At 39.6% G+C, this 21,620-nt stretch overlaps 2 protein-coding genes and 1 long non-coding RNA gene across 5 annotated transcripts in view; 2 read left to right on the forward strand and 1 right to left on the reverse strand.

Annotated features, from left to right (window-relative positions):
• carmil3 (capping protein regulator and myosin 1 linker 3) overlaps window positions 1-2,312 on the forward strand; it is a 73,731-nt gene extending 71,419 nt beyond the window's left edge. For both annotated transcript variants that reach the window (XM_046051573.1, XM_046051572.1), the window contains exon 40: window positions 1,574-2,312. In XM_046051573.1, the coding sequence (XP_045907529.1) occupies window positions 1,574-1,580 (7 nt within the window). In that variant the 3' untranslated portion in view covers window positions 1,581-2,312. The remainder of the gene's footprint in view (window positions 1-1,573) is intronic.
• Window positions 2,313-2,681: 369 nt separating this feature from the next.
• The window catches only part of rem2 (RAS (RAD and GEM)-like GTP binding 2), a 57,837-nt gene continuing 38,898 nt past the window's right edge, over window positions 2,682-21,620 (forward strand). The window contains exons 1-3 of one of the 2 annotated variants that reach the window (XM_046053062.1): window positions 2,682-2,726; window positions 3,104-3,153; window positions 3,558-3,701. In XM_046053062.1, coding sequence (XP_045909018.1) covers window positions 3,696-3,701 — 6 coding nt within the window. In that variant the 5' untranslated portion in view covers window positions 2,682-2,726; window positions 3,104-3,153; window positions 3,558-3,695. The remainder of the gene's footprint in view (window positions 2,727-3,103; window positions 3,154-3,557; window positions 3,702-21,620) is intronic. The other variant, XM_046053063.1, reaches the window with a different exon arrangement.
• Window positions 18,469-21,620, reverse strand: part of LOC123973158 — a 39,847-nt gene continuing 36,695 nt past the window's right edge. The window contains exon 3 of the long non-coding RNA XR_006825547.1: window positions 18,469-18,601. This is a non-coding gene — a long non-coding RNA (uncharacterized LOC123973158). The remainder of the gene's footprint in view (window positions 18,602-21,620) is intronic.

The raw sequence follows: 21,620 nt of genomic DNA on the forward strand, positions 1-21,620 counted from the left end.
TCATACCTTACATATTGAATGCATGCTTGTTCCAGTGTTATATAAATGGCTGACCAAAGAAAGACATCATAAAACATATTTTAAAGACATAATTTGGCAGTTTTCCAGAAATATCTCATTGCAGTTGGCAGCCAGTTCTGACTCTGCCTGGAAAAGTGTGCTATTAGATGGTACCTTTACCATTTTTTAAATAAGGATCATTCCTCTCTTATTTGAAGCTGATTCCTTTTTGATACTACGTTCCATTACTGAGATAATTGGCAGCCCTGTTTAGGTGATTTAGGTTTCTACATTGAGCTGTTTGGCATTGGAGAGAAAAACCCTGAGGCAGTGGAATTCGAGGGACACTAATGACATGGCACAACCACTGCCAATTACCTCTGTAATACAGAACTGTATATCAAAAACCTGCTGTAAGGGACTTCATTCACATCACTGACACAATGTGTGAGAATGATGAAAGGGTCCACATGTCACAAATAATGGCATAAAAGCCAGTTATATAGAAAGTGTGAAACATAAGTGGTCCTCTGTTGCATGTCTAGTTACATTTTAGGCTGATGCATCAAGCAGAGACTTCATAATGTGGACAATAGGCACATTGTCACTTTTGTGTTACCTGTACACGCTGAAATCTGACTTCTGATTAGAAGTGTAAGGACTGTGTTTGACGGATTAACTCTGTGGCAAATCAATTTGCTCTTAATTCCAAGTTTGGCAAACTTAAAGCTGCATCAATTGATTTTTTTGTGGGCAGTCAGGGGCACCAGAACAAGCTAAAACACATCTGACAGATTTAAAAAATGTATTTGGCAACGTCCTGGCAAACAATTTACACATCCAGCAGACACAGAACAACATTAGCATTCATTTTGGAGTTGTGTTTTCTGCGACCTGATTAATGTCAATCCAATTTTCATTGTCCTTTTAGCATTTAACAGCTAAGGCTCCGCGATGCATACAAGGTAGTAGCTAACTTTGTACTTCTGCTGTTTGTCATTAAGCAGGTATGGTCTAGAAGTTTAGAGTTTTTGCAACTGCATTACAGGCGACCCCTTTCACATTAGTCATTTGATCCACTGTTAATATAAAATATTAATTAGTGCAGCTTTAAAGCTTCAATTTTTCTGACCACTTGGTAAATAGAAAGAACTTGTGACCAGACAGCAGCTTATTTACACATCAAGTAGATGTGCAGCAACAATAACATTCATTAAGAGTCATGTTTGTGTTTAACTAATGTATGTAAGTCACTATCCTTTTAGGTCTGTTTTGCTCTCCACCAACTCCTGAGCTCCTGCCTCTTCAGCTAAATGCTCCACTGTGTTCACCAGATAGTTGCTAACTACTACTGTGTCGTGTCTGTCTGTAATGATTAAAACAATATCTATGAAAGTGGAGTTTGCGGGCTGTAAAACCAAAACAATGAGCTAAAATGTGTAGGTGGGTGATCATTTTCTGTAGGTTTGTCACTACCATTGATACCTTTCACACACACATAATGCCTTGATCCACTGCAAATGTATTAGTGCAGCTTGAAAGTTATTTATTGATAATGTATTTGCTTCTTTAGGTTATGAAAGTCCCCATCTTGGTAACAGGGACGCACTATGACATTACCAGTGGACCAGAAGAAGTTTGCTTGGAAAAGAAGACTGGAACAGGGAAGACTGGAGAGAGACAAGCTTTTAAAACTGTGTGGACTCAGCTGACAAATATCCAACAGCAGCTTTTCTTCCTTTTAATCATGTAAACATTTGTTGCTGAAAATGCATGTACTGTATGCTTTCTGTTTTTAACTGGTTGCACTTGCTATGGTTTTTCTCAGGCATAAGGGAAGCTCTGACCTGCAGAACATAAAGTACATTTCACACAAGCACACACAGTAGTTCAATGTCTCTCCAGTATGCTCATTATGACCTGTTGTTTTATGCATTTGTGCAAAATAATTTAATATAGAAAATACTGTCTTCTCATCCTATCTTTTACTGACAATCTGTGACTGTATTTATTCTAATGGCGATGTAAATACTGAATATAAAACTGCACTAATCATTGTGGTAATTCTACCAGTCAACAATCATGTTTTTATTTGTGATAATATATCATTTGATAACCGTTTGTAAGTATGCTTATGGTGTATGCTGACGTTGATGATTGAGAAATGTGTCTTGCACTCCCATCTCTTAAAGAGTATTTAAGTCAGTCAGTGGATCACTTACAGTTTTAATCTGATTTTGCAAGCCTGAAAATGAGTATATTTTCTAAAAATGCTTCTATGAATCAGAATAAATAAAATTGACTTTACACAAGGAATGGGATTATTTTAAGACACGATGATGCTTTTTTCTGCATCTATGTTTTAAATGTTACAATATGAGAGTTAACGTGCATTTCCCAAAAGGGAACTCCACCAATTTCACACATAAAGGTCACTTTATTAGTCACAGGGTTTAGGCTACTGCTTAACTAAAACAGTTGTAGCTATAATGTCTTCTGTGGAAAATAACCCCAGGTAATGTCATCAGGGTTACTTGTTTTGGGCTTGACAACCACAATCTAAAGGAATCGTTAGACAATTTGAGGGATTGCACTTGTATGTTTCTTGCAGAGTTAGATGACAAAACTGCTAACGCTCTCATGTCTATCTGTTACAGAGTTGGAGCCATGAGGTGGTTAGCTTACAGCTTAGCTTACACTGCCTGGCCAAGAAATACTTCCAGCAAGTAAACCACAACTTCAAATTTTTACATTCAGATTTTTATGGAGTAAACAAGATATATATACAGTATAACATGCTAATGAGGCAGGGGACACCTGCAGGTTAGCCATTTGCCCCTGCTTTCAGTCTTTATCCTGACTTTATCCTGACTGTTAGACATTTTGGGAGACATGCTTTTTGGTGTTCTTTGTCAAGAGTTAGATGAGAAGACTGATAGCATTTTTAAGTCTGTGTAGAAACTATCAAGCTACATCCCACAACTGGTTAGCTTAGCCTACCTGTAGCTTAAAGAAATTGCACTGGTAGGCAGAGTTTGAAACATCCAGAGAATTGCCATGCAGGGAAGGGTCTAATAAAAGTATGCTATTTCTTGTATTATAGGAAATGCAGTATCCAGCATCTTTGGCTCTGATGTGTAGCAGGACCTACAGGTCAGGATATCTCAACCATTTTTTGCTTTGATTTTGCCCATTCTTTTAAAAAATCTGTCTCTTGTGTGTTGCCCAAATGTGAGTGCAATACTAAATTGGTGGAGCACTTCTTTTAAATTGGTAACATATTACATACCACCTGTAAGGAAGGCATGTGGGAAAGAAAAGAGACACCAGAAGACAATATTCCTGACTTACTGGAATGATCACATGTGATAGGAAATAAAAAGAAGAAAAATAAATTTGACAAAAGGGAGACTAGATCAAAACTGTCTCAAAAGAAGCTCACAGGGCACAGAATAACATTTAAGTCCAATGATGACACAGATGACTCACCACTGGTGGCTCATATTTATTATCTCTCAAGATCCATCTTTTGACAGACTGTTACTGTTTCTGAGCAGCAGATGGCAGCAGAGACTGAGCACTTCTCTAGCCTGAAACCTCCTGCTCACTGTTCCAGAGACATGTTGCTGCCAAGTCTTGATGATCTGTCATTACCATAAACATGGATCCTAGGAGCAGTCACTGTTGCTGCATTGATGAAGGTAGAATATGCATGATGAAACAGCTGTTGTGATGTTGATTTTTGCAGATCAGATCATTTGAACTTTTAGAGGAGGGTCCCTAATGACCGAGATCAGCACTTCATAAACATAGTATTTAATTACTCCTACCTCTGGCATGTAAACAGCAAATTAGGCTCATATATACAGTTCTCACTCTGTGTTGCATGCTCGCTCTGTCATGGACAAATCTCAGGTACACAGGTGAGATCAAGCTTAGACAGTTCATCAGATTTTCCAAACAGTGACAAGCCTGTTTGACTTGTGAAAATGAGAAGCTTTTATTTCCCTCCATCCAGTCACCTGATCACCTAAACTGCCAGGACACATCACAGGCAGGGGTGTTACATTTGCATCCACTGGGTCACTAGATAGGCTCAGTTCATTCTCACTCTGTCTTTCCATCTACTCACCCTGTACGCTCACCTGAATGTTTCATTACACTAAATGTAAACCTACACCGTAAACACAATGTTGAGCTCACAAAACTACGTGTGTGCATATTATTATCTGAGGGTATTCCAGCTCATTCATCTTGATGCATATTGGATGCATTGAGGTGTGTTATCTGCATCTTTCCGAGCTCGCTCATGCATCTATACATACAGACGTGTATTCCCCTGAATATGTGTCGTGTTGGTGTGAGTCTCATGTGTTCAGCACCAGCAGGTGGGTCAGCAGCAAGCCACTTGACTCGCTGTGTCATCAGTGGAAGGCTGGTAATATTAGCCATTGGCGTCCTCCACCATGCACCAAATGAGCAGCAAAAAAAACAGGTGACAAAGCCTGACACACTAGGGGTCAAACATTTAAAAAAGGATTTCAGGTCTTGGTGGGCTTCTGTGTCGGGTTATATAATAACGCCAGGAAAAAGACGGGATTTTAGCATAGTGTCACCACAACCTGCATGCACATAAGCTGTGTTTATTTAACTTTTTTCAGTCAGAGCTCAAGTTCAAGCACAATCTGTAATACACAATACACAGCAAACAGGACAATACAATACGTATTGACAGTCAAACACATATTGCAGTGGGTTGTAGTCTAGGACATAGTAAGGTACATTACAGTGAAGCATAACTACAGCAATATGTGAGTACATGGCTAATAACCAATAATTTGACCAAATTTAGCTGTATTTGCTTTGAAAGACCCTAATCACATGTAAGGAGTGGACTTTTGTGTGGAGTGGACACTTCCATTATCTTATGCATCCCATACTCTGCTAAACATTCAAATTGTGGTTGAAGTATTAGGATGCAAAGGCTGGCTGATGTATGGCTGACTCTCTTCATGGCTGAGAGTTTATTATTTTGATACTGCTGGCATTTGGAGGCAGTGGTAATATTAGGAGCAGCAACTTAGCTGCAGCTCTAGATAAGATTCTTTTGATGAAAACATCAAAGCTGAATTTTACTGTTTTTCTTTGCTGCTTGTGTTGTAGGAGGACACTTTTGTTGTTGTTGGGTGTGTAGCTTTGTATTTTGATCTTCTTGTATCAATTGGTGCTATGTAAAGAAAAAATAAGCTTGATGTGGAGCAAAATAGTCAAGGGGAAGTGGCCAAGACTGTGTGACACAAAGGGTGTTTGTCAAAAAAAAAAAATACACTACAAATCATTTTTAATCCATTGGATCCATCATATATTCTGCATTTATGTTAATCTAGGACTTAACTTTACTATTCATGATAATCTTGTTTTAGCTGGGGCTTAAGGCAGTCACACCACCTTTGCTTAATCTTGAGACCATCTAATGTGGACAAATTGGTGTGACCTCATGGAAATGACTTAGACTTAGCCTCATGTAACTTAATCAAAACACTACTTTCAGAGGTGGGCCAGGGCTTAAACGTGCAATGTGTAAGATATGGCCAGAATTTTAGTTTAAAACATTCAAAATGAACAAAAAAATTAACAATTCTGGCATTATGTCAAAGACATCTGTGTTGCAGAGATATCTAATCAAATTCTTAACTAGCTAGCCTTGGCCCGTCCTGTCTCGTAATAACACTTTGTACCTCAAGCGGCGATAATCCGAGAATAATATATATATATATATATATAATCTCAGGCCTCCCCCTCTTAATTTCAGCTGGGAGATTTGTATGATGTCTCTTAGCTTTTTTTAGTCTAATAAACAAACAAAATATACTCACAAAATGTCAAGAAAGTAAATATTCTTACACTTTTTTCCCTTGTCAAACAGGAAAATCGTCTGTGTTAACTGTCAGGCTGTTGAACCAGATTCCATTCCTGCTCGCAATGATCCGGTTTTGGTGCCCCTTCCGGACTCAGTCAGCTATTAGGACCACTAAGTTAGCTTCATGGCTAACCAAGCTAACTAGCTAGTTAGCAGCAGACCTGATGTGTGATAGGCCTTTTTTGTATGAATTCAATAGGTGGAAAGTAGTCTCAATTCTTAGACATTGTACCTTTAAAATACCAGTTACCAGCATTTGTCAGCAATTAGTAGGCCTACTTTCATATGTGGGCTAAATGGTATACAGAATAAAATTTCAGGTTAAATAGCAATTTAGACCAACTTAGTCTAAAGAGAGAGGCAGTCTCAGAAATCGAAACACATGAGACAAACTGCATAAACAAAGAGCAACAACACAGTTAAACTGAGTCAAGGTTTGAACCCTGCTGTGCTGTAAATAAGCTTAAAGGCAACTACCAGAGCTTCAAGTGAACCAGTAAAGCCATAAACTTTACTGCTTCCATTTTCCTGCCATAGCTCAGGTCAACATCTTTTATTTGTCCTTTAAAAGATGAGAGCGTCACGCACTTGGATTCCTCTGGCTCCATCCTGAACTCCACACGATTCAGACATCTCCCACCGACGCAGCTGTCGCTGTGTTTTTCCTCTCAGGTTAATAAAAAGCTTCTATTCAGTTCACATCCATCTTTACAATCTAAGAGGTGTGTTTGACACTTTCCACGCAGGCCTTGGTGGAAGTAATCATTCATCCTCCCTCTCTCCTTCCTGCATCTGCCCTGTTAATGCTCTCACCCTATTCCTCTGACTGCTCTCTCTCTTTCCTATACCTGTTTTTTATTGAAGCTGTGTGTAGGCGTGCTTGCGCACGAGTAGGTGCTTCAATGTGTGTGCATGTTCTTCTGTTTAGGTGTCTGTGTCAGTTTCTGTGAGTAAAAAAGAAAGTTACGGTGAGGTCATTGTTAGAGGAGCTGAGGCAGTGTTAGATTTAGTGGGAGTGAGAAATTTTCTAGACAACAAATAAAAAAAATAGGAAGAAAGGGCAACCAAGCCACAGAGGGGAGGTGAATTTTCAGACTTAAGGCACTAAAGTTCTATACTGAGGATAAACTACCTGGCCAAAAGTATGTGGACACCCACCATATGTGATTTTTAGCCACACTAGCACTAACAGACGGATTGGGACTACATTTCAACAGACATCCAAGGTCCCCCAAGCATGAATTCTAATCACTTGATGATGATCTCTCATCCCCTTGACTTACTTTTAGCGCCATCATCAGGCTAAAATTGGTGGAGTCCGGCACTGATGTTGGACATTAAAGCTGCAGACAGCCTCTGGCTAGGGTGCTTTTGTATGGATCGGACCACTAAACACTCAGGCTGGTGGCCGGTGCTTTTTGCAGGTTGAATTATTATTTTCCCCATTTAATATTATGCCCACATGTCTTGCCGGTTTTATTAGAACTTTTTGGCGGGGTGGATTGGTATAAAATAGGCGAGTTTACATGAGCAGCTAACCACAGAAGTCATTATTAGGGCTGGGTATCAGTACTCAATTTTAACAGCCCTTCGGCATCGTCTGTCTTAGGCATGTTCCTCACTGTTGCAAGTTTATCACCAGAAGCTTGGCTTTCCATTTGTTTCATCTTCTGATATGCTTTAACATTAGGCCTACTCTATACATTTTTATTTGCAATTCACATCCCTTGTCATGGATCGATCACTGCGTTCCATCACATCAATTCGCTTTTGTCGGTGTGATGGACTGGATGTGCAGGCTTTCTTTGCCTTTCCTTGCTTCTTTAGAGTATTTAGCGTAGTTTAGTGCAGGGGTTCTTAACCTTTCTGGCAGTCCCACCCCTTTTTGAAGCGACCCCTCCATCCCCGCGGATCAGACAGAATTCTTTTTTGCAGTGAGAGGCGCCTTTTAAAAATTGTAGGCTATTCTATTGGCAGTGAGCGTTCTGTGCGCTGTTAATGCGCCCTGGGCGCATCGCATTTTGGCCGCCTGCTGCGCCTTGCGTTTTTGAAGGAGCGCTCTGAGCGCACAGAGTTGAAAATAATAACTCGTGCCCGACTTCATTCGCGTTTTTCCCATTGTCCAATCTAATGAATGGAGAGACGGGATCTTGTGCTGACGGAAGTTTACAATTTCTTGGATTGTCCGGAGACTGCAACAAACTGTCCCCGACTCATCCTAAAATAAGCCTTAAACCGACCGTCATTAAGACGAAGACCCTGGATCAACTGGTAGGCTACCAGTGTTGTCTCCCCTTTCTGAGGGTCTCATATGCCCACACAGATCTCCCTTTCCCTTTCTCCTGCGTGTTTGTAGCCTACACCTCACACACTCAAAACAATGCCAGAGCAGGGCCCTCCGTTTGTCTAGTTTTTTTAAAGCAGATGTTTTTAGCAACAGAAGACACAGACCTGTGAGTTGTGATCAAGTTTCTGCTAATATGACCATTATTACTTGTCGGCAAACCAAATATTACAGATCACTGGCACTATAATATTTAATTAAATGCAAGAAGTCAGAGTGTTACAATTGCCCTGGCAAGGGCCAAGTAAAAGCCTAGGGCTACCTCAAAGTAATTACTTTACTGCTAATGTTACTTAAGAGTGTTTTTATATGGTTCAGATTATTTTAGATGTCAGGTATCCTCTGCTAGGTTCTCTGTTCTGTCTTCATAAAATTGTTATTCTCTTTGGTTTTGCTGCTCCAATCAACTACTTTAAATCCACTATATAGACAAACTGAAATTGAAAGGAACTTTACTTTTGCAGACTTATATAACATTCACGCCGGCCACCTAATTACCATATTAGCATAGTTTGTTAGTGTTAATTGTTAATCAATAACCTAGAGATGAAATCTATGCATGTTTAAATTTGTCGTAATTTAAACTTTAGACACCAGAAGAAAAATACTGTACATCCAAAAAGTTACTTTCATACCTCAAAATCAGTATTTTGTTAAAAACTTCTCCTGAGGTGAAATGATCCTGCTCCTTTTCCACAGGCAGAGAGAATCCTACTGAGCATGTGCAGATTAAGTGTCATCACTCCATCTTGTTTCTGTTTGGAGAAATTGAGTGTGTGCCCCCGGTCTCCCCTAGCATTCTTGCGATCCCCCTGGGGGATCCCGACCCCTAGGTTAAGAATCACTGGTTTAGTGACTTGTTGAAGCTGACTCCTTACTCGTTTTATACTTCTTGCTGTTGTCTTTTTGGAGGAGTTTGCGACTGGTAAAAAATCTTGCAGTTAAGTTCTTCGAGACTGATCCAAAGTTAACAAAATTATTAACAAATTTCCAGTATTTCTATACAACTGTTTTTTCAAACAATAAAAAAAGAAAATCGATCACAACAACTATAAAAATAATAATAACAATCAACTAATATGGCTTCAACAGGTGGCATTTTACACAAGGTATTGAATGAAGTACTCTGTTGATATCATTATCACGTTAAGGGTAGGCTACTGGTTTTGGCACTGATTTTAAATTGATTAAAATTTTAAAGGGCACCTAGCCCTAGTCATTATGAATCGCAAGATCCAACTGTTTAGCCAGTACCAAGTGAGAATACCATCCCTTGGTACTGAAGCTTTGCCAGGATGGAGTTTTGTTTCAGCACATACTTCAGACTGAGGAGGATGCATTTTAACAACCTTCTATCCAGGGATAGTGGTACCCTACACTGTAACGAACTGACTGTAGAATGTACAGTAAATACCTGGCAAAAAAGTTGCCAATAATCCTGTAAAAATGCTGCCAAATACTGTAAAAGAAATTACAGTTTATTACAGGATATATTTTACAGGTGTTTGTTGTATATAAATTACAGCAATTTACTGGTGTTTTTACAATAAAAACAATTAATTGTAATCTAATTTACAACAGTATCTTGTTCAAATTACATAAATTACCTAGCAACTAGAGTTGCCAGTAAACAGCTGTTAAAATGTCACGGTACAATATGTTGCTGTAGAATTCTGTATTGAATTTATCAAAATTCAATACAGTTTTTCAACTATATCAGGTGCTTGTACACACAGCCAAGGTAATGAAAGTGCCTTTGTAACCTTTGTATATACAGTCTATGGCAACAATGTATCTTAAAAAAGAACTGTAATATCTATTATCTACAGTTAAAACACAGTTTGCCTGTAATTATACAATATATAACTGTGGAAAAATGCAGTCAACAACTGTAATTATTTTGTGCCCATTGCATTGTGATTTACAGTTAACCTTTGTAAAATGACCAGTTACTGTAAATTTTTACTGTTGACACTACAGCAATTCGTTACAGTGGTACAACTCTGCCTTTAGTGAAGGCCTCAGAGACAGCACACCACACAACACACCTAATAATGACTAGACACACAAATTACTTTAGATAACTGCAACCATGAATAAATACAATATGAATACATGATGAACAATTTAGACACACCTGAATGAAGTGTTACATAAGCAACATACAATTTCTGACACAGAGATGATCTTGTCAAGCTGTATTAACTTGTGTAAACACAGGAAATCACTACGTGGATAAAAAAATTATAAACCAGTAAAATCACCTTAATACACCATTCAGCAGCTTTGAGGTTGTTGCAAGCACGAGTGAAATACTTCATCAATATTCATATTAAATATTAATAGAATTTAACTCAATAATTAAATTAAAGAGGTATTATGCTAATTTTCAGGTTCAAAATCTTATTTAGGGGTTGTACCAGAACAGGTTTACATGGTTTAATTTTCAAAAAACACCATATTTTTGTCATACTGCACATTGCTGCTGCTCCTCTTTTCATCCTGTGTTGAAGGCTTATTTATGTATGGAGTGATACATCTTGCCTCTACATGATCTTTGTTGGGAGTTGCACATGCGCAGTTCCTAGTTACTACTAGCCAATCAGAAGCAGAGAAGGGCAGGTCAGTGAGAAGCCGATAAACACAGCTTCGGTTCAGCTGTATATGTTCCTCTCACCAATTTAGCAACATGGACTGTAGCAAGAGTTTCAGAGTGGTGAGTTATTAATCTGTAACAAAAGTATCTTTCATCCATAAAGTTTTAACTGAGCTCTGTCTCTACATCACAGTAACAACTTTATGTCCGTTGACTGCCTGGAGGGTAGCTAGTGTTTGGAAGGGAGAGGAGAGCTGTGTTCTGCAGCTCAAGGTTTTACACCTGTGTTTTTGAGGGCGTGTCAGACTAGCCGCTTAGCGAGCATTATAGCGTTAAAGGAGAGGGAAAAAGGCAAAAAGCATAATACCACCTCTTTACAGCTATGACCAAAATTACCATCAATAGCTAGTTCTACATAGGAGATGTTGGCAATATATTCACTCTACAACATTAAAGAAACCAGCATGTATATCCACAAGCCATCCACAGTCCAGGAGCCCTTGTTATTGACTGATGAAATCACAGGTCAAATGTCAATATGAATACCTGGAGGATTGTAGGACACTGATTAAGTGGTCCCAACATTTATCTATAGCAATAACCCCAATGTCAGAGGTGAAGTAAAATGTCACCTTTTGGTTCAGATGGCCAGGAAAGAAGTTACACCGGAAGGACAGGGCAGCAAAAGATCCCTCTGGTCCCATGCAACTTTGCTTGAGTCGACTGTCTCTCAGCCAGAAGAAAGATAACATCTTCACACAACCCCATATGGCTGGGTGTGATGGAGCCATGGTGGCCTTCAGAGTTAGTTAAATAAAGTTTGTTACAGTTCTAACTTTTGCTTATGTTAGAAATGCAGGCGTTGAGCAGCTAGACTGAAGCAGATTTCTTCTGGAAGGTTCCTTCCTTTCAGGGTTTCTTTCAGGTTACGTTTTTCAGCAGGAATAAATAATAATCCGGTCACAAATTCTTATATTACAGCTAAACAGTCCACTAAAATATGTTTGAAATTAAATGAAAATATTTGAGGTGAGAAATACACAATTACATTAATTCCTTTAGCTGACACTTTTATCCAAAGCGACTTACAATTGCTATATATCAGAGGTCGCATGACTCTGGAGCAACTAGGGGTTAAGTGTCTTGCTCAGGGACACACTGGTGAATCTCCTGCTCACCATAGAAAATGACTAGAAACCACTGACTTGACTAAAGAAGGTTAAAGTCAACGGCAACTGGACTTGGTTGAAGATACTAGAAGACGTTTCGTCCCTCATCCAAGAGACTTCTTCAGTTCTGTAATGGCCAGTAGGGAAACTCAGCTATTTAACATCTGTGGGCTCGTTTGCCAAGATCATCGCTACCGCTGGTTTGTTAGTGCTCCTGGCTGTTAACAACAGTCATTATGGTCGTTAGAACCACCCGTGGCCATGTCTGAATGACCATTGTTACTTCACCTGAGGCGAAGAGGTTTCCTGGGAATTGATGAAAGGACAGCATTGAATTGTAGGGGATGAAACGTCTTCTAGTATCTTCAACCAAGTCCAGTTGCCCTTGACTTTAACCTTCTTTGGACAAGTATGGCGTGGATGACTGAGAACCTTCACAGACATTGACTTGACATACTTACACATCCAGTCTGCTACTTGCAGACTAGATGTGCAAGGCCTGGCTCTCAGTCAACATTTCAATTCATCCCAAATGTGTTCAGTGTGTCACAACTGTCAAGCCAGCTAACCAGAGTCCATAAAAGAAGCAAAGTCCAATAACACTAGGAAAACACAGGGGATACGGGGGGGGTGGCTGTGGCTCAGGAGGTAGAGCGGGTTGGCTGTTAATCGGAAGGTCGGTGGTTCGATCCCTGGCTCCCCCTGGTTGCGTGTCGAAGTGTCCTTGGGCAAGATACTGAACCCCGAATTGCCCCTGGCGGCTATTCCGCCAGTGTATGAATGAGTGTGAATGTTAGTTTCCGTTTGAGCACTTAGGCTCAGTGTATGAATGTGTGTGACTGGTGAATGCAGATGTAGTGTAAAAGCGCTTTGAGTGGTCGAAAAGACTAGAAAGGCGCTATAGTACGGAGCATTTACATTTACATTTGCATTTACATACGGAGACTAATACTGCGTTTCATTTACCTCGTTAGTGGTCAGAGCTCAGGGATAAGATTGATGTCATATCTTTTAAAGAAACTGGGAAACCCGGGTCAAAGGCAACAACAAAGGGCAGCATGGGAAGTCAAGAGGAGGAGTGGATACAGGGAGGAGCACAGGTGTGTGCCCTGTCTTTCTCCTCTTTGTACAGCACATCAGCTGATGGTGAGCAGAGGGCTTTTCCCTTGTTCAGGTCACGTCGTAGTAAGTGAGGCACATACTGTATATTTAACCTCTTTGTATCTCCCTGTGGCTCTGCATGCATTTTAGACCTCTGCATTTACTTTAAAGTTCAACCTTCAGTCCACACCTGGATCAGAGAGTGGCTGCACACGATTCTCGGCTTCTGTTTTAACTCACTTGAGGTTTGACATTGTGTTACTCTGTTGTGATGAAACTAGTATTTTAATATTTTCTGTGGACTCTCTTGTGGCCTAATGATTAAAGTATTGTGTAACACATATATGTAAGTTATACTCATTCACTTACTCATAGTAATGATGAAGGATAAGGATGTCCTGGCACATATAAATGTGATTACGATATGATTGGTCATCTTGTTATATATTCTCTCTGATGTGGGTATTTGCCTGAGAAGGACTTAGTGCTGGGTTGAAATGTTTCCACTAAAGACTAATAAAGACTTTTGCTGTTAGGGCCCCATCTCTCTGACCCAGTCCCTTCCCTCTGTTAGATCAGCAGACTGTCAACTTAAGAGTGGATATTTCGTGTCACTGTTGGTGGGGACAATAAAACATCTCCCAGCGGGAGAGTTTTACAAATAATGTTGCTGAGGGTCTGAAAAAGTTAGGCAGCAGACCAAACCACTGTCAGGCATATGAGGGGGAGGGCAATCTTTCAAAACTTAAAAACACATTGGACTCATAGTAGAGAACAAGAGCTATTAAACATTTGTGTACCAAACACATTGACAAAACGCTGATGGACAACAGTGGTTATATTTAATTGATTTGATTAAAATTATTGTAAGGACAATTCAATAGAAGCTGGATATTGGTAGGGACATGTCTATTGGTGTCATGGTTGTGGTGTGGAGGAGGTTGGTGGACTCAAATGCAGGACGTAGAGCGGAGCAGGTACAGTTCAAAAAGTTTATTTAAACAAACAAAAGGCGAGCACACTTACTGGCAGGGTTGCAGAGACAAATCCAAAATAAGGTAATCCAACAGAAATCCAAAATACACAGGAACAAGCAGGGAAAACAAACAGGCTGAATATATCCACAACACATCTGACAGCGTATTCACGCTACAAACACTGCAATGACCGGACAAAGACTTCTTCTTCTTCATATAGATTTACGGCAGTTTAGACGCTTCTAGGCGTATTACTGCCTTTCTCAGGAAGTAGCCATAATGAAAACCTTATTGCTTTAAATTTTTATAGATAGCCCTATATCGTGTAAGAACTGTAATACTATTTTGACAATCAAGTGGTGGTTCTCATTTTGACCCAATATAGATTTGACTTAGAATGACAGAACTTGACATATAAAGACTGATTCAACCCACAATGCCCAAGTCTTAACCTACAGATTTTAACAGAATCTCTTGTGGATCCATAACATTTTTAACCTGAGATTGCAAAGAGTAATAATGTCTCCCCTTGGTCTCATTTTCCCACAATCTTTGCCATTCCCCTTCAATACTCTGCTTAATTTTTTCTTTTAGTTCCACTCTTCCCAATGATATATTTATATCTGTCTCTAACTTCTTTAAGCTTGATTTTGCTAAAAAGTCTGCTACTTCATTTCCTTCAAGTCCAGCATGTCCCGGGACCCAGCAGAACATAACATTGCTACCAATCATTGTAATTCTAAATAATAGGGCTAGAATTTCACCTATGATATCAGGACGGGCTTTTGCTTCACCGCCTTTCAAGGCCATCAGGGCAGCTGCAGAATCAGAGCAGATTAAGGCTTCTCTTATTTTCATGTCCTCAATCCACCACAGAGCCCAAAGAATTGCCAGTAGCTCTGTTGTAAAGACAGAACTTCCATCTGTAATTCTCTTGCTAATCCCAAGGTCCAGTTGAGCTATATACACCCCAAAACCTGCTCTCCCACTCTCTGGTTCCCTGGCACCATCTGTAAAAAATTTCAGATATGATCCCTTCCCACTGTTCAGATATTGTTTGTTCTTTTCTTGTAAAAAAGTTAAATCAATATCCAGTTCTTGCATTAACCAATAAGGAATAGGTAGATGAATTGTGTGGCCACGTCTTCTTGCATCATTCTCAATTCTCTTGTCCACTGATTTATGCATTCAAAAAATGATTTGTTTCTCATCTTTCTGCCAGAGTCCAACGATCCTTGCAAAAGGCACCTAGCTAAGAGTGCTAGATTAGACCCACTCAATTTGACCCAATACTGCATTCCCAACTTAATATACCGTAAACATAAGGGCATTTCACCCATTTCAATAAGCAGAGCAGGAATTGGAGATGTTCTGAGAGCTCCACAACAGAGTCTCAGAGCCTTAGCCAGCAGAGTGTCTAACTTCCGTAACACCGACTGGGCTGCAGAACCATAAACAAAGCATCCATAGTCAATTAGGGCCCTTTTCATTGCCTGATGTATTAAATGCATGGAGCCCCTCTCTGTCCCCCAGTCACATCCGGCCAGACTTCTCATTATATTTAACACCTTGTCACATTTTGACAAAATGTTCCTAACATGAACAGAAACACCAGGCATATATACACAGGGACTAACGAGCAGGGCGGGAGCAACACAGGTGACAGGGATCAGGGCTAACGAGACAGACAGGCAGGCAGAGAGACAGCAGGGAAAACAGAGACTGGCAGGCTGGCACATTACTGGAGGGGAACAGACATAACACAAGTTGCAGAACACTAAACATGGAAAATATCAAAGTAAGTAGTAACAGATCAGAATGATAAAAACAACCTAATCCAGACGCAAGCAGACAGATCACGAATACACTAATAACAAGGAACACAGACTGAAGCTAAGATTTAAACAGAACTGAGAGCAGACATGGGAAAAACAACACAGAAGTACACAGACCAGGAGTAAACACTTAAGACATGAACTAAGGTACAGGAACTAAGGTACAGGACTAAGAACTAAGACACCGAACTAGGAACTAAGGTACGAGACAAGACAGATATGAAGTCTCTTAAAGATGCGGATGGATAAAATAATAAAGGCTAAACAAAGATTAAAGCAAAATGAACAAAATCAGATTAATAAATGAAACTGGCAGAGAACATAAATTGACACCTAGCAAACAGACAGAACCCAAGCACAATGGTACAGAACTAACACATGAGAGACAGGAACAGAACTAAACAAGCACTAAGGCAGACACCGTGATAACAGGACAGAGCAGACCAGAACCACCACATAGAACAAGCAGAAGACGGGATACAAGACCACAGACAGACAGGACTGAAACCCAAAACCCAGACACAGAGAAACCAAAATCAAAACAAAGAGAAGGCATGGCCTAAATAATATAACCCAGACAAGCTCAGGATAGGATCGTGACAATTGGCAGGGAATTCTTTCTATATATTGCTATTTATACTGTATGTACATTGTTTGTTTTTTTCTATATACTTTGCAGCACTTTGTAACTTTCTTTTAAAAAGTGCTATTTAAATAAAAACTAATACTAATACTTGCTGAGATATGAGATGTAAGTGGACATCTCATGGTTTGGAGGGCAATGGGGATTGGACCCATAGACTGACATGCAGGCAGACTGGCGCAGTTCACTTTTTTATTAGGTGATTAGCTTACAGACAGGTGCAGCAAGTCAGATACAGGTAACAGAAACTAACACGCAAAAGGCAACTAGGATGAACTGGCCATGAAGAAAGGACATGAGCTGATATATATGGTGAGTGGCTGGTGTAGGAATGACTTGCAGGTGAGGAGTGGACGGAGTGGGCCAGGGAACTGCGGAGCTGATCAGGGAAGTGAGAATAGGGCCGAGTTCAGCCCTGACAAAACGTAGCACAATGTTTTTTCAATGGAAACGGTGGTGCTTTCAACACTCTGTTGTGTACACAAGCGCACACCTCTGACACACACCCCAAATGGTGGAAAATTTACCTTGAAGCCCATTGCGCACACTGTTTTCGAGGAAACATATCATTCAGTCCAAAAACATAGAAAATTGTTTTCAAAACATTTTGAGATTGAACTCAGTTGAGAGGGAAAGTCCAAGGGCATCTGGTGGACAGCTTAAGCAGGTCTGGGGGACCAGAGACAGAGACAAAGAGCAATGTAGACGGCTGGAGATTAAACACTGTGGCTGAAGAGTAAAATGGTAGTGTACCAACTGGCGGACCAACTATCTCTAGAGTCATGCGATTAGCATGGCTAAGAAAACAACATTGTCTTGGTAAGGTGTAGAGCCACAACAGCTTCCTTGTTGTAGATTCACCAAGTCTCTGGAACTCCATTGGGGGAATGAATATGTCCAAATATCCCCTCATTTGGTGTTGATGGTGGTGGAGAGGGTTGTGTCTAAGACGTAACTTCAAAATATCCCATAGGCAGGGCTCCAGACTGCGACCATTTGGTCCATATTGCCACCATTTTTGGAGACAGTGCTACCAGAGCACCAGTACGACTTGCAAATACACCCTCCGTTTTTTTGCGTAAAAAAACCCCATCAGTGTATATAATGTGAAATGTACGGAAGAGGATTAGGGCCACATGTATAAAGTCAGTTAATTTATGGCTGTGATGGCACTCCTCATAGGCACACATCATTTTAAAACAAGACAATGATTATCTAGTCTCTCAGTCATGGTTTAGTTACAACTCTGGACTAATGCGAGATGGAAACAGGGTTGTAAAATTAAATATGTTTCAATGGAATGATACTGACTTAAAATTAATTGATTGACTGTAATGATTACCAGGCAGCACAGCCAAAGTTCAGTATTATATCTTATTATTTTTTATATTTTATATTTTTTATATTTCTTATTAATGTTAAAGTTCATGTTCACTTGTCTAAGAGTCTATAGAAAATATTGTATTTAAGAGGTGAAAATCAAAAATTAATCTGGAGCCCTGACCCATGGGTGTTCAACTAAATGTAGTGGTGGTGACTGTAGGCCAGACAATATGTTTCATAATATTTGCATTATATGAATTGTATTTACCCCTCAACTGGCGACCTGTCCTAAAACCAAACCCAAACCATTATGAAACCATTAAATGACTCCTTGAAACCATTAAATGTTGTGTATAAGCATCTTCAGCATTCCTCTTTCCTCTTAAAACCACAACCTGGATCAATTCATTTTCATGCTCAAATGTATGTAAATCCATATTGTGACCGGGGAGTGAAAGTGGTTGGACTAAAAATAGCCAGGAGCCAGTCACAACTTCTAAATCAGTAAATCAGTTCAGCTGGAGGTCAATGTGTCTAAAATGAAACGCAATTAGTTTGGCCTTGTGTTGCTCATTTTATGTCTCTGTACTTCCCATCACTTCTGTTCTGGGTTGTCTCTCCTCATCTGTCACGTTACAGCTTTCCCTTTTAGCCCTTTTCCACTACTTCTGCTCTTCACTCCTCAGTCAGTTTCTGTGGTACAAAGAAAACCAGACAAGAAAAATGTGTGAAGTCAAATTTAGTAAGGCCCGAAGCAGGTTGCTAATTCGTTTTATCCCCTCAAATAAATTATTTCCCCTATAAACACGATCATATAAGGCCTGTATACAACATAGGCAATAATAATAGTGAGAGTAGTGATGACTCCTTGTTCAAAACACCAAAGCTGCTGACCTTTTTTCTTTGTGTGTAAAGCACACGTTATCACCCACCCACAAAGATGAAATTTGGACAGGGATGTTAATCTTGAGTGAGATACTGCATTAAAGGGACAGATGGATGAAGGAATGAACAAACATTTGTTCATTTGCTTGTCCATCTGTCCGTCACACACAATATCACAGACACAGTTGACCAGGTTTTGACAAAAGTGGGAGTAATGATGCATCCCATCACCACACTCTGGCATTTTCAAATTATGCTGATAATGTGACAATTAACAGTTAAATAGCATATCTATGGAGCTAAAAGAGAATGCTAGACAGTTTTCATAACATTTTTATTGTCAGTAGTATTAAGTAACTAAGTACTCAAATACTATACTTGAAAACAATTTTAAGGTACTTAAGGTATTTTACTTATACTTTTACTTTACTACATTTATTTAACAGCAATATTTACTAGTCACTTTTCAGATTAAGATTTTCCATAAACAATATGTGATCTGTTTATAAAATACAATGCAGCATTTTAAATTAAACAACACAACAGTAATGAAGTATGAAATACTTAATTTTATAAATTTTTTACACCTGGACCAACTACAACATTAAGGTGTTGCTTACACATTAATACAGCTCCCCTTTTCCAAAAGCATGACCAGAAAATACAGAAACCATATTTTGTAATTATCTGTCTATAGTAGTTTTTATTGGTAGAGGCAGAGTCTTCCATTCCTGCCTGATTTAGATTACTTAAAGCCAATGGATCCACAGGGTCAAACATGCATACATGTAATCCAGAGCAATTCTTTTATCTTGTTGATAACAACATCACTGTTCACGCTCTTCATACTGTGTCAGAGCTGCATTAAGTCAACATTTAAAGTGTTCAACTGTCAAAAAATGGTGAGGCTATTACTGTGAAGCAGACCAACAGTTCTCAATTCAACATGCTTATTTGCATCTTTCAGAGGATGAGATGTGAAGATCAATATCAGCCCCATATGCCTGTGCAGGGCTGGAGTCAGGATTCGGTTAGCCAAGCTTACCATAAAGACTGAAAACTGGGGGAAACACCTATCCAGGCTATGTTCAAGCGGAAACCTCCACGTCTGAAAAGGGAAGCCAATAAGGACGTGCCTTAAACATGCATTTTTCTAATGGCCAGCAGGGGGCGACTCCACAGTTGCAAAAAGAAAGGCGTGTCCCTCCCTACCTCCTCCCTCTCGTCTAAATATGGCCACTTTTGGCTCCAAAAAAACAAAATAGCAACGGCCAAAATGCCAAACCCGAGGCTTCTAAACCGTAGACCACAAACCAATGGGTGACGTCACAGTGGCTAAATCCTCTTTTTTTTATTTAAGCTATGGTTCTGTCCAAAGTACAAAAATGCACCAACCAATAACTCTAAAACTCACTATTGTATATGTTTAATCATAAACAAACAGAATGTAAACAACAACTTATGACTTTGCTTGCTGAATCTGCTTCTTCTCGCAGCGTCTCTGGCTATAGGGCAGGTTGCCGTGTAGGATCAGTGGGCACAGCAGGCACAAAAATAACTGGAAACCTCTCTATCCATGAATTCTTAGTTCCTGTAATGCTTCTTGCTAATACTATGTCATTTTGCACTAATTATAGAAGCCATGCTAGTTCAATTGGTACACGAGCATTTAGTTTATTCGTATCAAATGCTAAGCCCCCATAACTGCATGCAAAAGTGGGCAAATTGTCTATGGGTGAACATACAATTCAACATATATATATATATATATATACACAGTAGACATTCAAATTATAAATGAATGATGAATTTACACATGTAAGAGAGGCCATACCAAAATAGTTACAACACGTCACCCTAAAATCATTTTTACATTTCTCTTTCTGCACGAGTTAAACATATACAGTGTGTTAATTAGTGAGCTTTAGTGATGTTGCTTTTCATTTTGGACAGAACAGCCCTAGCTGTTGCTGTTCTGCATCCTGTCTTTATCTTCATCTGACAAAGCATGTTTTTCAAGAGTTAAACTAGTGTTTGAATGATTTGTAGTTGCTCTAACTTCACTATAACAATCTATTATTTATGCACTGATTTTAAAAAGCCTTTCATTTAATCTGTCTTCAAAGTGCTGTTTTTGTTTTGTTTAGGCTGTGCTGATGGGATTCTGTGGAGAGAATTGATTCATAAAGCCATCTGTAACACTGCTGAAATTTAGTGGTATCTTCCTGTTTGTGCAATTGGGGTTTTGAAGAGGCAAACGTTGGTCATTCTGCTCAGACATTGATGTAAAATCAATAATCCCAAATGTCAGTGCGTAGTTAGCCAAGTCATCTCTTTAACAGCAAATAAATTGCTTGTTTACTTATGGGGATAAGTGGTTTGTTTACCTGCAGTGCTTCACTCTGGTCAACTGCCTGCTCTTTACCAAAGACTGCACTCTTTCCTCTGCACAATGTGTGTTGTTTATCCCCCTGGGAACAAACAAGCTCCCTTCCTGTTTGTGTAATGCGTCTGCCTGTGCCCGCCGAGGTGAGCTGTCTTGTTTGAGTCGTGATGCAGTCGACTTGCTGATGTCATTGAGTTTTTGTTGCTTAAGTCTCCTGAGACAGAAGAGAGCCGACTAGACTGTCTCATCTGAATCATCAGGCTTGTCAGTCACAGGAAAGGCCTGGTGAGCTCTGAATTGCAGGTGATTTGGACCCACGGAGTGGCAACTATTATAAACATGAATAATACATGGGAGATGGTTGATTATTACAACTCTGCGTGTCTCTCTAAATTTCTGATTTTGCTTATCTTGCTCTCACAGTTGTTGGTAATTCTCTTC

This window comes from Micropterus dolomieu, linkage group LG06, assembly GCF_021292245.1.
Source record: "Micropterus dolomieu isolate WLL.071019.BEF.003 ecotype Adirondacks linkage group LG06, ASM2129224v1, whole genome shotgun sequence".
In the NCBI taxonomy this organism is placed as follows: Eukaryota; Metazoa; Chordata; class Actinopteri; order Centrarchiformes; family Centrarchidae; genus Micropterus; species Micropterus dolomieu.